The sequence below is a fragment of the Psammomys obesus genome, unplaced genomic scaffold, assembly GCF_907164565.1.
Source record: "Psammomys obesus unplaced genomic scaffold, mPsaObe1.curated_primary_1811, whole genome shotgun sequence".
In the NCBI taxonomy this organism is placed as follows: Eukaryota; Metazoa; Chordata; class Mammalia; order Rodentia; family Muridae; genus Psammomys; species Psammomys obesus.
In genome coordinates, this window is record NW_026596085.1 from 8381326 (window position 1) to 8396552 (window position 15227).

Below are 15227 nucleotides of genomic sequence, written 5' to 3' on the forward strand. Positions count from 1 at the left end.
GGCTAAAGGGTATATAACTTACGATAGGAGAGTGGGCAGTGTGTGTTCACAGTCCCTGTGGAAAGGAATAGCTCGGTGTTTAGTCTTCTAGGCCAACGTCTATTGAGCTGTTGGTCACAGAAACTTCTTGCCAAGCACAGTAAGACAGGTGAAATCTGTTGTGCAGTTATGGGGAAAAGTTACCCATTGTTCTTTTGCGTGAGTCGAGTATTCCTTTTTATTTGCAACCTCTTTTAATAAACAACTGGTTTTGCAATTAAAAGCAGAGAGCACATCCCCTCCTCTGTGCGGTTGGCTAATACTTACCGCCCATGTTATTGTCAGCTCTCTGTTGCTTCCACCGCCGCCTCCGACGTCTGAGGGAGCCACATTTGGCGCTGGAACAAGTTGAAAATGACAAGAAGGTAAAAGCTATGAATATTTCCTCTCCTGGTGAAGCTCTCATTTACCACAGAAACCACGCCTTTTTTATCCACAGAGCTAAGCCAGCTTCAGCAGGAGTGCCTCGTTCACTGACAGAGGTGTGCATCTGTGTGGGTTGGAGATTATACCCTGTTTCTGCACCGGAGAACTCTCTTTAATGCATTCTTTTCTAACTCTCTGGTTAGTACACTTCTGTCACTGATTTACATGGGAGAACTCACACACAGATGTGCATGGAGGAACTCACAGAGCTGGTTTGTACTGGACCCCATAATAACTGATTTTTTTTTTTAACAATCCACCATTTGTTTTCCCTTTAAGTCCCAGAAATCTCTCCCTCTCACTCTTTTAGAACCCAACTTGCGTTTAGCTGCTTAGCCTGCTTTGCTTTCTCCTTGAAAACCCTCCAGGTCAGGCACTGCCTCTTGCTGAACACATGAACTTGGCTTTGAACTGCAACTGTCTGTCCCTCCACTCTCAGCAAGGTGGACCAACATTTTCCTACACAAAGGCATTGGCTCCATGTGCGCTGTCACCCCAGATCTGTTGTCACCCTAAGGAGATGAAGTGTTAGTACTGCCAGGCATCCCTAAGTCTTTTCACAAGAGCACCTAGCCACACCTGTCTCAAAATGTACCCAGTGAGGTCATATTTAGGAGACATCGGAGTCTAACAGAGAACTGTGACTCAAAGAAACACATTTTAAAATTTCCAAGCCAGCCAAAAAGATTCCTTGATGAGAGATGTACGTTAGCGTCCCAGAAACAAGAACACATGTGACAAACAAGACAGTGGCTGCTCAGGATTGTTTTGGCCTAGAAGACTAAACAGTCAGCTAGTCGATTCCACAGGGACTATGAGCACCCATCATTCACTAACCTATCATAAGTTATATAACTTCCTTCTGACCATCAAGCTCTGCCGTCCTCCTTTCTCACGACAACATTAGCATGAAGCCTGAGAGAAAATTCACTATTCAACTGTCACCACATGTGCCCTAGAAGGTGACGTTGGGCATACAAGTATGTTAGAGGTGAACTGTAGCTCACCAGTTAATATATAGTATAGCACGTACTATATATTTTATAAAATATAACATACATAAAGTATATGCATATATAATCAATATATGTTATATGTTGGTTACATATATCGTAGTCCAGGCTGTTAAAACAACTGTAAACTGTAAATGCTGTTAGCCCATAACAACTCTGTTTGCTATGGACAAATTAGCAAGCATATTTCCCTAAAATCAATAAATCACATACTGTTTTACAAGCAGAGTGGTCATGGGGAGCTAATTTCAAAGTAGCCTTGTGTAAACTGTTACATAAAATGTGTTGAATCAAATATTCATCTTCTTAGGACAATTGTATTTGGCAAACCATTTCCTTGTAATGCCTTTCATAATAACTAATGTAAATCTTTTAACAGTTAAAAATAGACTATGTGTCTATTAAGCCAAATAGCTTTTATTTTATGATAATTTAAGTACTTCCTAGCATGCTTCAAATAAGGACTTCAAGACTGATTTTCTTTGCAAAGATTGTTCATCCTGCTCATGCTATTAAACTTGAGACAAGAAAACCATAGAGGTAAGGCAAATGAAATGTAGCTCTTAATAGAATATTTTACTGTTTTGCCTAGATTGTTAGCTTATTGATTATTTTTACTCCAGAAGCGTAGAAGCAGTTTTCCTCAGAGGAAATTGATGGATAATATGCCTAAATAGAATCAGAGGAGAGAGCAATTGGCACTCTCCTGTTCAAGCAGGAAACCTTCAACAGAATGCTCAGTCTCAGGAAAATGTATCTAGGCCAACACTAGCAGGCACTTTCTGCTTCAGGCCCCAGACACTTAACAGGGAACAAACTTGGTATTCTTTAAGTCACAAATTATCAAAGCAAACATGAACTAACATTTAAAAATGATAAATTATTAATAGTAAATTAATAGTATTTATAATTTTAAACTAAGATGTTTTCAATCATCTTTTGCCAGCGTTTTGGATAAATAGTTATTTGTTTCTATTGGCCAAAAAGCCTGTGTGGGTCTGCTTATAGATCCAAAAATAGCTTGGAAATCAACTCAATATCATGATTACTATTTCCATTTACATTTTAGTTCTTAAATAATTTTCCAGTAAGTATTTCTTCAGGTTGTATTTGACAGTGTGAAAACGGGCACTTAAGAAATTATGTCAAGTGTAGGGTTGGTGAAGATCTTTTCCCAGTCTGTAGGCTGAGGTTTTGTTCTGTTGATGGTGTCGTTTGCTTTATAGAAGCTTTTCAGTTTCACTAGGTTTCATTTGTTGATCTTAGAGCCTGAGTTCTTGGTGTTCTGTTCAGGAAGTTGTCTCCTGTGCCAATGAGTTCAAGGCTGTTCTCCAATTTTTCTTCAAACAGAATTAGTGTGTCTGGTTTTCTATTGAGGTCTTTGAGCCACTGGACTTCACTGTTGTGCAGGGTGATAAGTATGGATCTATTTGCATTTTCTACATGTAGACACCCAGTTAGACCAGCACTATTTGTTGAAGATGCTGTCTTTTTTCCATTGCATGGTTTTGGCTTCCTTGTCAAAGATCAGGTGTCTGTGGGTGTGTGGATTTATTTCTGGGTCACTTATAAGTGGATATTAGCCATATAATATAGGATAAATATACTGAAATCTACAGACCTAAAAAGGTTAAACAACAAGGAGGACCCTAGGGAAGGTTCTTAATTCTCATTCAGAAGGGAAAACAAGATAGACAATGGAATCAGCAGAAGAGAGAGAACAGGATGGGAGCCTACCACAAATGTCCTCTAAAAGACTCCACCCAGCAGGGAGTCAAAGCAGATGCAGAGACTCACAGCCAAACTTTGGACAGAGATCAGGAAGTCTTATAGCAAAAGGAGAATATAGAAGGACCCAGAAGGGACAGGAGTCACACAAGGAGACCAACAAAGCCAAAAAATAGCTGGGCCCAGTGGGGACTGCAGAGACTGATGCATCAATCAAAGACCATGCATAACAGCACCTAGAACCCCTGCTCAGTTGTAGCCCATAGACAGCTCAATCTTCATATGGGCTCCCTAGTTAAGGAGAGAAAAGACAGTCTCTAACATGAACTAGGTTGCCTGCTCCTTGATCACTTCTCCCTGGTGGAGTGACCTAGCCAGCCCACAGAGGAAGAGGATCCAGGCAGTCCTGATGGGACCAGATAGGCTAGGGTCAGACAATAAGGGAGGAAGATCTCCCCTAACAGTAGACTAGAGAAGAGGAATAGGGGAGGAAGAGGAAGGGAGGGTGGGACTAGAAGGAGATGAGAGAGGGGTCTACAACCGGGATACAAAGTGAATAAATTGTAAAAAAAAAAAAAAAAAAACACAGTAATAAATAAGAATATAAAAATAGTAAGAAAAAGAAAAAATATTAAAAATTTTTGAATATGAAAATTATATATTTTCTGAATATTGGCTTTGATACAAAAATATGCTAATAAGTTATCTTTGTTTATTAGTGCCTTATCATGTATAGTCATTTTAACACAAAAAGTTAAAGATGAAAATTTTGCTTTATGTCAAAATTTTATGATTTAAAAAAATAAGAGATTCAAAATGATTGCATGTCATTCTATAAAGCCAAAGACTGATATTTAGTGTTCTATCTTCAATGTGTAGCTTCTTCTTTTTAAAGAGTTTATTTTATTTTTGAGATTGCATATTGTAATCTCACAGTGTAATGTCATATTGTAATCTCAAAAACACAATATGTCATCTCAAACGCACTAACGTGCAATTCTGAAGTGCTAACAGTACAGAGCCCCTGGCTTGGAGGTAGAACGCACTGCTAAGATTTCTTACATGGCTCTACTGTAAAAAGATGCTTTCCTGTTGGAAGATGAAAACTAGTATGGACTCTAAGATATCTCATCTAGCAAGACCACAAGCTTGTTTACTATTTATAAATACAAAGAGACTGTAGCACAACTCACTCAGTGGACTCATAATGAAAACGTAACTCAGGTCAGGTGAGGACATTTAGTTTGGCAGAAATTAAGGTTTTAAGCAGAAATCATGATGCACAATAAAATTTGCTTTGAAGATCCCATTGCAGTTATTATTATTTTTTTTGTTTGTTTAGAAGAAGTGAGAGGATTAAAGAATTCAGGTGTTATTTTATCTGTTTATGGAAAACATATGTCATTCTAGTGTATTTTCTAAACTTGCTATCACACAGAATAATGACAATAAAATTTTATATACTAGTAATGTTACTGGATAATACACTTGGCAGAATTTAAAGAGTTCGCTCAGCTGTTCTCTGCAGTTTTCATACTAAGTAACTGTGAAGGAATGTGCCCTGAGTCCCCGAGCTCTGATGCGGTGATGCTCGGGTTGCAATAGTCAGCAGCCCAGCACCATACCCTGTCTCCAGAAGAGGGATGTGGACTCAAATGAATTGAATTTTGTATCACATATTGGTATAAGCTTAACCTATTTTTCTGTAACATCTGGAATGGTGACACACAATTTGTATCAAAATTATTAAGACAAAGGGAAGTCCTTATGGAAGAGCAATACCAAAGATTTCCTTGTGCTCTGGGAACAGTATTCACTAAGAAAACTGGTATTCAGGAAAGACACTGTTCACACTATAGAAATTTAATCCAACTCAAATGAGAAAAATTGGCCAAAACTTGAGACAGGTATGTTATCATGGTGTAACAGAAATATTTACCTAACCCAGCTTAAACACTTGGGATATTTCTAAAATTTTATTCTGAAATGAATGCTTGTTCCAACAAATCAAGTCTGATTTCGTGGTATGAAATTCTGTGGTCAAAACCGCCAGTCAAGTCATGCTCCATTTGTTTTTCTTTGTTTCTCAAGAAGGGGATAAATGTGTTCAGTCCTCACACAGGAGCCACCATTGCAACAAAGGTGGCATCTAAGATGACTATAAGTAAACAAGCCCAAGACCTGCTAATGCGGTGTCTGTGTCCCTTACAGTTTCCACTCGGATTACTTATTTTTCCTAATGAATTTGTGTGTGTGTGTGTGTGTGTGTGTGTGTGGTATGTGTGTGGTATGTGTGTGGTATGTGTGTGGTATAAAGAAAACAGAATGTTCCAGCTCATTTTATAGGGAGACTAACTAAAACAAAAATTCTGGTGACATTTATCTTGTTAACTAATGAAGAAACTCAAGCCTCCGTTAGGATTCTAACCCAAGTTCATAAAGCGGAGGAGAGTTCAGAGTCCTGCGTCAAACGCTATCTTGAAGAGATAGCCGAGTGATCTGGAAGATGAACCTCAGACATCTGGATTTGAACTTTGGATCTTATGTATATGGTACCTTGACTTAAGTCAACTATTCAAAAGTGTCCAACCCATTAATGAGCACTGGACTAGCACTTCCAAAACAAACCAGGGGTTTTGATTACATTTCCTTTCTTTTGCCACTATCATGTTTACCTTGAAAACTGCACAAAACTGTACAGAACTATAACGAGTTAGCTCACGGATGGCGGTCCACATGTCATTAAAACTGCACAGAACTGAAGAACTAGGTAGCTAGCTCACTGATAGCAGTATCCATGATATTAAAAGTTAGAGTTCTATTCGGAGATAGAACTGTCAAGGAACTGGGGCAGCCAAACACGTGGGTCAGTGACATTAAGCGAAGACAGCAGAATTTTAAAGCCAGTCAATCATCAGAATCTTTAGCTCAAAGAAAGCTCTGATTTTTGGGAAGGAATGTTAAAAATAAATGAACTCAGAGAGCCTGAAAAATGTTTGTTTGATTTTTTTTGATAGATAGAAAATAGCAAAAAAAAAAAAAAAAGAAAAAAAAGCATTAGAATGGCATTTTGTTTTGTAAATATGAGGTAAAGAAAGAACGAAGTACTTCATAAAATAAAGGTATTTGAATGAAATTGGCATGTAGCATGAAAATATAAATCAGAATTGGTTGAACTGTCCTGAGAACCTAGTTAGAATGACACCTGAAGGGAACATACCCGGTGTCTTATGCTGTGACTCCTCAGTGCCATGCCCCCAGTGTCATGCCAAGCCCCCATGAACCTTCACTACCTCTTTTGTCTCCAGACCTTTCTTGCCCTCTACCCCCTGCCAGTCACACGGGTATTCATCTGTAAATGTCTCTGTGAGTCATGAAAATGGAGAACTTCCCAAATCATTGACCCTGTTTAATCCAGTGTCTTCCTTGTTAAGACTCACAATTTACATTAAAGACCATATATTCTACACACAAACTTCATTTCAATAATCTCTGGTGGAATATGCTGAGAAAATAAGAAATTTATAGATTTTAATAAAATTAATGTTGAAAATACATTATTTTTATACATTTCTATAATTACTATAGTCAATACATTATATAAAAGTCTGCAAATTCTAAAATTCTGTGTAGCCAAAAAACAACATGATAAAATATAAAATTTACAGATTTTTATATAACTCATGTAAGAAAAACATTAACATTTACTTTTTGTTGTTTTTGGCTACATACACCTCTCTAGATGAACCACTGATTTCAGGGGGTAGTTACCAATGCATTCTAGTACATATTAAACTGCTATTGTACTGTTGCTTTGTGAAAATGTTCAAAGGTCCTTGCACATACCAGCACCATCTGTTTTGATCCTGTTTGAGGGTATACTGGGCTCTCCGGTACCCAAAGTGTTGGTCGCTACTACTCGAAATTCATACTCCATCCAGGGGATCAAATCCACCGCTTTCGCTGCCTCCATGTTTCCTTCAATGATTGGGGGGTCTAAATAAAATTGACATCAAATAGAGATTAGTAGTAGGCTCAATCCGCCATTTTCACTCTTTCAGCGAGATTGCACATATACACCGGGTTGACATAAAACAAACAAACAAAAAAAAACAAATCTGGCAATGACAAATACAGAGTTGAAGAGTGTGAGAGAAAAGATCATTGATAACAAACTAGCAAGAGTGGCACTTATGTATGTGATTTGCCTGTCTAGAAAATCTGAGGTGGGGGCTGGGACCCTGCCCCTCTGCCAAGCCCCAAGCTCCATCCTGGCTCCTAATCCCTGGGCTACACTTTGAGTAGAAAAAAAGCTGTTTTCTTGGAGCAGAGTCTAGGACGATTTCCTAAGGCAAAAACTGGGTGATCTCCCACTAGTAGGGTCCGTAGACAGCAAATGATTTTCTGATAAAATTAAAAAATGACAGCAAAAAATATTGTTTGCAGGTTTTGAAGACTTGCATCAGCTGGAGCTAGACTCATATATAAGTTCTCAGCATTCAGGCTACTCGTGAGCGATAATAAATTATCATAAGATAGGACCTTATCTTGCTTATTTAGTTGAGATATGATAAAAATACACAACCAAGACAGGCGTACATTTTAGTTTAAGCTTGCCTCAAACATTTCTACGTGTTTTTAATAATCAGCCTACACACAAGCGCATGTAAATTCCTGTATCCTAGATGGAGAATTTGTTTCTTTAGGATTGCCTGTGACTCCTCACGTTACTATTTGGGATACTGTCACCTGTTTATGCAGATCATAAACACGCAGCCTTCGAGGATACTATGCTCACTGTCTAGTTTTCACCTTAAAACTGTCTGGCAGCCAGGGCTGGCCCAGGCCACTACTTGCCTAAGTCTGTTCCTTTTGAACACCAATTTTGTCAATTGTCCTATCATCTTGCCAATGCTTTGCTTAAAAGATTGAACATACATTTTTGACATTGTGATTTGAAACTTTGAAACACTGGTGTCCTCTTCTCTCTGTTTTTACTCTATCTCCCTATCTTCTAACTCCATTAGCATTCCCTCACATAAAATCTTCAAATGTGCTTAAGTCCACATGATGAGGAATTTCATTTTAGATAATGGAAAGAGGGCAAGTAAAGGTTTGAATCAATAAAAAGTAAAAAATGTTCTTTTCATCAAATAAGGGAGAAACAGAACTCGTTGTTATGACTCTGTGTGGGATGGCTCCTCTTTCCTATGTTACTCTTTTCTTTGACTTTGAGCTGCCTATATAAATAAGACTGTACCATATTAAACAATAAGATAGCCAAGAATATGTCCATGTCTGAATCCAGAACCTGTGTGTTACCTGGTATGAAACACAGTCTCAGCAGAGAAGTTTTAGCTAGAGATTTTTTTTAAGCCAGATCTTTTTTTTGTTTGTTTGTTTGTTTGTTTGTTTAAATAAGGCCATTAACTTCCTTGTGGGACCACCTAAGTCCAATGACAAGTGTCTCCATAAGGGACATAAAGGAGAAACCCCACCAAAGGAAGGAGGCAGTGTGACTGTGGAGGCAGACAGTGAAGTAATATGGCCGCAAGAACACGGGAGATGTTTCTTGTTTCTGCAGGCAATTGGAAGGGGCTGAGGAGATAGCTGACTTGACAAAGTGTTTGCTCAGTATGCATTTGGATTTGAATTCAGTCTCCAGAACATAAAAATACTGAGCCTGGAGCTTGTAAGTTGGCTCAAAAGTTAAGAGCACTATGTGCTTTTGCAGAGAACCTGGGTTTGTTTCACAGCACACGCATGGTGGCTCACAACCTTTTTGTAACTCCAGTTTCATGGGACATGATGCCCTCTTTCTGACCTCCATGGCAACAGACACACATGTGGTGTACTTCCTTATATGTAGGCAAAACACTCATCTACATAAAAATGAAACCTTAGAAAGAATGAAAGAGAAAAGAGTGCTGGGAATACAGGAGCATGCTGTATCTGTAGCATTGGAAAGCAGAGAGTGGAGGACGCTCGGGATTGCTGGCCAGCTAATGTAAGTTGGTCGACACACCTCAGGACAGTGAGGAACCCTGATTCAAGAAAACAGGGTAGGTTGCTCTTAGGGAAGATCATTCAAGATTGAGCTCTGCCTTTTAAATTATTAATGAATGTACTTAAAACCTATAAAACAATGCTTTAATGTGTACGCACCCTTAGGCAAATATAAAAGAATATCAGTTGTATGCTAAAACATACCCTTATAGCTATATACCTACTGATGAGTATTGCTCTCACTATGAATCCCAGAAGTTTCTCTTTGCAGCAAATGGAGATGATTTCAGAAAAAGCACAGTTGGTCATAATTCAGACTGATCACCAGGAGCCGAGCCCCAACAAGTATATTTATTGTACAGCTCCTGCACTTAAGGCTCAGGGAATATCAAGAAAAAAGTGCAGAAAGATTTTAAGAGCCATAGGACCAGGAAGTCTGCTACATGTGAGACTGTGTCTCCTAGAAATGACAGGGAAACTTCACCCTTGTTACTGTAACAGCATAGCTCGACAAGAACAATGACAATTGTGATAGACATATTGGTGTGGAAGGCGGAAATATCATGGGTTCCACCACAGGTAAAGAACAACAGGCGACTAATGATTGCTGAAAATGGAAGAAGTAGCTTCAACTGCGGAGAGCCTACTAACTGGTTATCCAATACAAATGTTCAGCCCTGAAATCATACCCGGATAAGCAGCACCAAACACGGTTAGCAGTCTGTATTTATATATTTATGCATTTATGTGTGTATCTATGTAACAACACTAATAAAAGTAAAAGGGACCATCAGTTTGGGCAGTTGAGGGGGACTTGAGGGGGACTGGGGATAGGGGACATAAGGAGGCTTGGAGGGAGAAAAAATAAAATTAGAAGAAAAAAAAGAAAAGAAAATCATATGTAAATATGAATAGACCAATTAGACATACACACTCACCCGTCTTTGCGTCTTTCCAGTCATCTGAGAGAATAGTCTTGGTCTGGATCGTGTATTTAGAGATAGGGCTGTGATTGTCTGAGCCACGGCTCCAAGTTAGTGCCACAGAGGTAGCTCTGATGTCTTCTATTCTCAGGCCTCCTGGAGGGCCTGGGGGACCTGGGATGAAAAATGTGGGTAATAAATCAGTGAGTCTCAGTTAGTGAATTAAACATACGTGAGAATACACAAATCTCCCCCTAGCTGTTATTCTAAACAATGCAGTTTGTGTGGGTGCTCTTCTCTCAAATGTAGGCAATAAGAAGTGATGGCATATCCTCTGTTTGTTTTTGCTTCATTCTTTCATTTGTCTATTTGTTAGGAAGGCAAAAAAATGCCACCATTATAAATAGGCAGTGGGCCAGCAATATGGTCAGCAAGTAGAAACATTTTGCCACCAAAATGATGACCTGAGTTCAATCTGCAGGGCTCTCATGGCTGAAAGAAAGAACTGACCGAAAGTTGTCTTCTAACCCCCAGACACATGGAATTGTCCTCTGACCTTCATGTAAATAAGTAAGTAAATAAATAAATAAATGCACAAAACAAATAAATAGCTTTAAAACGTACAGATTAAAAAAAAAAAAACAGCACTTTACAGCTGGGCAAGGTGGCACACGCCTGTAATTCCAGCACTCAGGGAGGCAGAGGCAGGCAGATCTCTGTGGGTCTGAGGTTAGCCCAGTCTACAAAACAAGTTCAGGACAGCTAAGGCTACACACAGAGAAACCTCGTCTCAAAAACAAACAAACAAAACCCAAGCACTTTACTCCTGATATAAATAAAATCACTTGACACATGAAAGAGTGCACTTGTCTTCAGTGAGGCCGACATGAATTAGTGTGTTGAGCCTTAACGAACACCTACTGGATGCATGACTCAGATATTCAGTTCAAATAGGAGAATATTTGGTCTGGTCTTTCATCAATTCTGTCAAGATGGAATAAGTACCTTCTTACAACCTGTGTTCTATAACCTTAACCATAATGATAATGGCTGCAATCTATTTTACTTAGATTTCTGAAAACCACTTTATATATCATTTGGCTGGTAAATGTCATGTTAGTGATAGCAATTAAAATAAACTATATTAAGAGAGCTATCTCTACTCATGTAAAATATTGAAGATAACTTTCCACTGGGAGGATCATGCTCTGGAAGCACCACATTAGAGGACTTAGGAATCAAGACTTATCATTCCAGAACATAAGCAGGATTCCATAGGTGCTACATTGTGCAAAAACTGCTACCTATATATTCTCTAAACTGATGACACCATGCTGAAATGAATACATTAGGTGTTTTCACATCTCTTCGACTTGAAAACATAGAAATAGTAAATGTTGGCAAATGTCAAGAAACGGTATCCAAGATTCTTCTATTTCTGGTCCTCATTTTTTCCTTCTTGAAAATGAGGTCCAGGGACGTCCTTTAAGTAATAAAATAGCAGCCATTGCTTGCTGTTAAAATCATTTTGGTTAAGACACATCTAGCTCATATCCAGAAAAATTCCTCCACATGACTCCCCCTCTACTACAAAGGTGTCTCTAACTGCATTGTGCCTATCAAATATATAAATTGCCACCAATTTGTTTGTTTAAATAGATTTTTTTAAAAATCTATTTGTTTAAGTAGATTTTTTAAAAAATAGTGAATTGCGCTAATGCACATGCCTGTCTTTCTTTCAGGTAACAGTTTCTTTAGCTGTTCTATAAAGTGTGAGTGCACTTGGTGGCTTTTCTTGCATGTGCAGTTTGGTTTTATAGAGGATGGGTAACACCCCACACCTTTGCCAATCTCGAGGAAGACAAGACACACCCTGTTGCCGGCAGTAAATTTATTGCTTGGCATAATACATATGAATACAATAAAAGGTAAATAAGCTTTTGAAATTCATCTACGAGTGTACTTTTATTTAATGTGAAACAAATACAGATATGTACATAATAAAGAGTGCATTTGCTATTCAAAGAGAATATACCACAATTTTTTTTAATGTATGAAAACCAGACTGAAACACAGCACATCGTGTTAATTAGACCCTTACCCGATCATTTCAAATCAAGAACTGAGCATGGAGTTTTGGATAATTAAAATAGAAAAGAAAGAGAAAGGAGGAGAAAAGCTATTTTTAAAGGAAGAAGGGCTTCCATGATGCATTTAGGTTCTGCTGAGCATTAGTACGTTACACGGAATTTAAGATGGAACTCTCAAGTTTAGCTTTTACCTTCTCTGGGCACATCATTTCCCCACCTTTTTTTCTCTGAAATTCTTGGAGCTTCAGGGGAGCAATATTGCACAAACACCAGATGAAACTGCATACGTTAGTATATTTGTTAGGAACACTGCGTGCATTGTAATTTCACTGAGCTGTTCAGTGACCGGAAAACAACATTATTGAGAAAATAGGTAGTTGCTATTTTTCATGTCACTCTCTGATGCATGCCTGCCTTATGAGGCCTGTATATTGTTGACCATATGAAAGAACTGATCACAGCTCATGCCCTTATAGTCATGGACGAGGCACTCTTTGTTCACATATGTCGTAACTGTGAGATACTATATTAACAGGAGGTATAGCTGAGGGATCAGACAAAAAGAGTGGCCAGCACCCTAAAGTCCCTTATTGCTAATATTTGTAATACTTCATCTAATAGAAAATAGAATTTTCTGCCTCATAATGTCTTATTCTTCAGGTTGTGGGCTTTAGCCTTTAGTGGCTGTGCCATCTCTCCAGCCCTCTCACCTGGTCATTTCTTATGTTTGTCTCCTAGGTAGAACTTTCACCCAGAGGGGGAAAAATCATATTAAAAAGTTGAAACTTGACTCTTAAAAGTAGGTATGCCTTTAAAATTCACACCCAAATTTAACTTGTCAGGGTTTTTAGGGTATGGAGGAGCTCTTGTTTCCTTATATGCAAATGGGAGGAACACAAGTTCAGCATTAAAATGTTGTGTTCAGTCCTCACTCAGAAAGACAAATGGGATGGACATTGGAAAAGGGAGAAAACAGGAAACAGGACAGGAGCCTACCACAGAGGGCCTCTCTGAAAGACTCTACAAAGCAGATGCTGAGACTTATAACCAAACTTTGGGCAGAGTGCAGGGAATATTATGAAGAATGGGGAGATAGGAAGACCTGGAGAGGACATTAGCTCCACAAGGAGAGCAACAGAACCAAAATATCTGAGCACAGGGCTCTTTTCTGAGACTGATACTCCAACCAAGGACCATGCATGGATATAACCTAGAACCCCTGCTCAGATGTAGTCCATGGCACCTCAGTATCCAAATGGGTTCCCTAGTAAGGGGAACAGAGACTGTCTCTGACATGAACTCAGTGACTGGCTCTTTGATCACCTTCCCCTGATGGAGGAGCAGCCTTACCAGGCCACAGAGGAAGACAATGCAGCCAGTCCTGATGAAACCTGAATAGCTACGTTCAGATGGAAGGGGAGGAGGACCTCCCCTATCAGTGGACTTGGGGAGAGACATGGAAGGAGATGAGGGAGAGAGGGCAGGGATTAGGAGGGAATGAAGGTCGTGGCTACAGCTGGGATACAAAGCGAATAAACTGTAATTAATACAAAAAATTAAAATAATAAAAGAATGTTGTTGTGACTGAAATAACAACTTTAAGGAATTCTGTTCCAGGCAGGCCTGGTCCTCAGAACCTTTAGAAGACATTAGCTGGCATTATTTCTGAAAGAGCTTTCTAGAACTCACAGCCCCTGGAAGTAGTAATTACTCTAACAAGAGCTGCTCAGTTATCATTTTAAAGCAGCGGGGACCCCAGAAGATAATGTGTTTTCTGTGGCACTTGATGAAAGGGAGGGAAAATCCGGACAGTGAAGTTAAGGCAGAGCATGGAATTCCGGATGGCCTGCACTAACCCCAGGCCAGGCTTGCTAACATTTCCCACAGGAGGCTTTGAGGCAGTGGTCGCTGGTGTTACTTGGCTGGGTTTCTGTCCAGAATGATAGCACTGTGGTAGAAAATGAGAAAAGAGAAGCTGTGCCTCAGCACAAGAGAAGGCAGTAAACAGGCCAACACTCTCCTGAGTCTCTTGTTAATAGATGTGGGGGTGGGGCGGTGAACATAACTGTCACTTTAAGGTTCCTCTCCTTCCTTTCTCCCCTTCTTTCTTTCCTCCCATCACCATCCACTCTCAATACATCCTTATGGGAAGAATGGACATCAGGAAGAATATGAGCAATCGGGCTATTTCATACCTTTCTCAGCATTTTACCATATACTTAGCATTTATTTAGGACATTCTCATCCAGAAGATAAGGATTTCCATGAGCACATTTTCATCTCAAAATTACATTATCATGAAACATAAAAGTCCATCATCTGGAAGGGGCCTTGGAATTTGAATCATTTTACTTTTCAATTTGTTTTTATTATTAAAGATGAAAGGTGGCTTTCTACAAGGCTCATGGGCAATCCCAGAAGAAGGGATAGCAATATTAAAGAGCCAAAGGTCAAGGAAGACCAGGGCAAATGAGTCATAGGATACACTCATGAGCTCATACAGTTGACTGCACAAAACCAGCACAAGATCAAACCAGTCTACACTTCAACATTCAAGTAGGAAGGGCTTGCAATTTCTACCCTTGGCTGAAGAGGTACTATTGAAAGGTGACCGTTCCTGGGGGTGGAAGAGAGTCAATTATCTGACCCATGGGTATATGGGTTCCATAAATTAAAAAAGAGGGCCTGAAGTTGGGAGGAGGGACTGTGAGGGATAATCTCGGAGGAGTTGGGAGGGGAGTGGGATGAGTATGATCAACGTACATTGTATGAATGTGTGAAATGCTCAAAGAATTAATACAAATGTTATGTTTAATTAAAAGGGCATAAGGTAGGTAATTAACTGATCATATTTGTGACTAGCTCTAGCAAAGTCAAGTTATTAGTTTTTCTTATGCCTATTAAATACTTGGGGCGATAAAAAGAGTAGAAAATGAGGTGGAGGAAGGAAGGAAGGAAGGAAGGAAGGAAGGAAGGAAGGAAGGAAGGAAGGAAGGAAGGAA

At 39.2% G+C, this 15227-nt stretch overlaps 1 protein-coding gene across 2 annotated transcripts in view; it reads right to left on the bottom strand.

Moving 5' to 3' along the window:
* The window catches only part of Cntn1 (contactin 1), a 301145-nt gene that overhangs the window by 52328 nt on the left and 233590 nt on the right, over positions 1-15227 (bottom strand). For both annotated transcript variants that reach the window (XM_055626902.1, XM_055626903.1), the window contains exons 16-18: positions 10151-10309; positions 7053-7202; positions 307-377 (exon numbers count right to left, since the gene is read on the bottom strand). In XM_055626902.1, coding sequence (XP_055482877.1) covers positions 307-377; positions 7053-7202; positions 10151-10309 — 380 coding nt within the window. The remainder of the gene's footprint in view (positions 1-306; positions 378-7052; positions 7203-10150; positions 10310-15227) is intronic.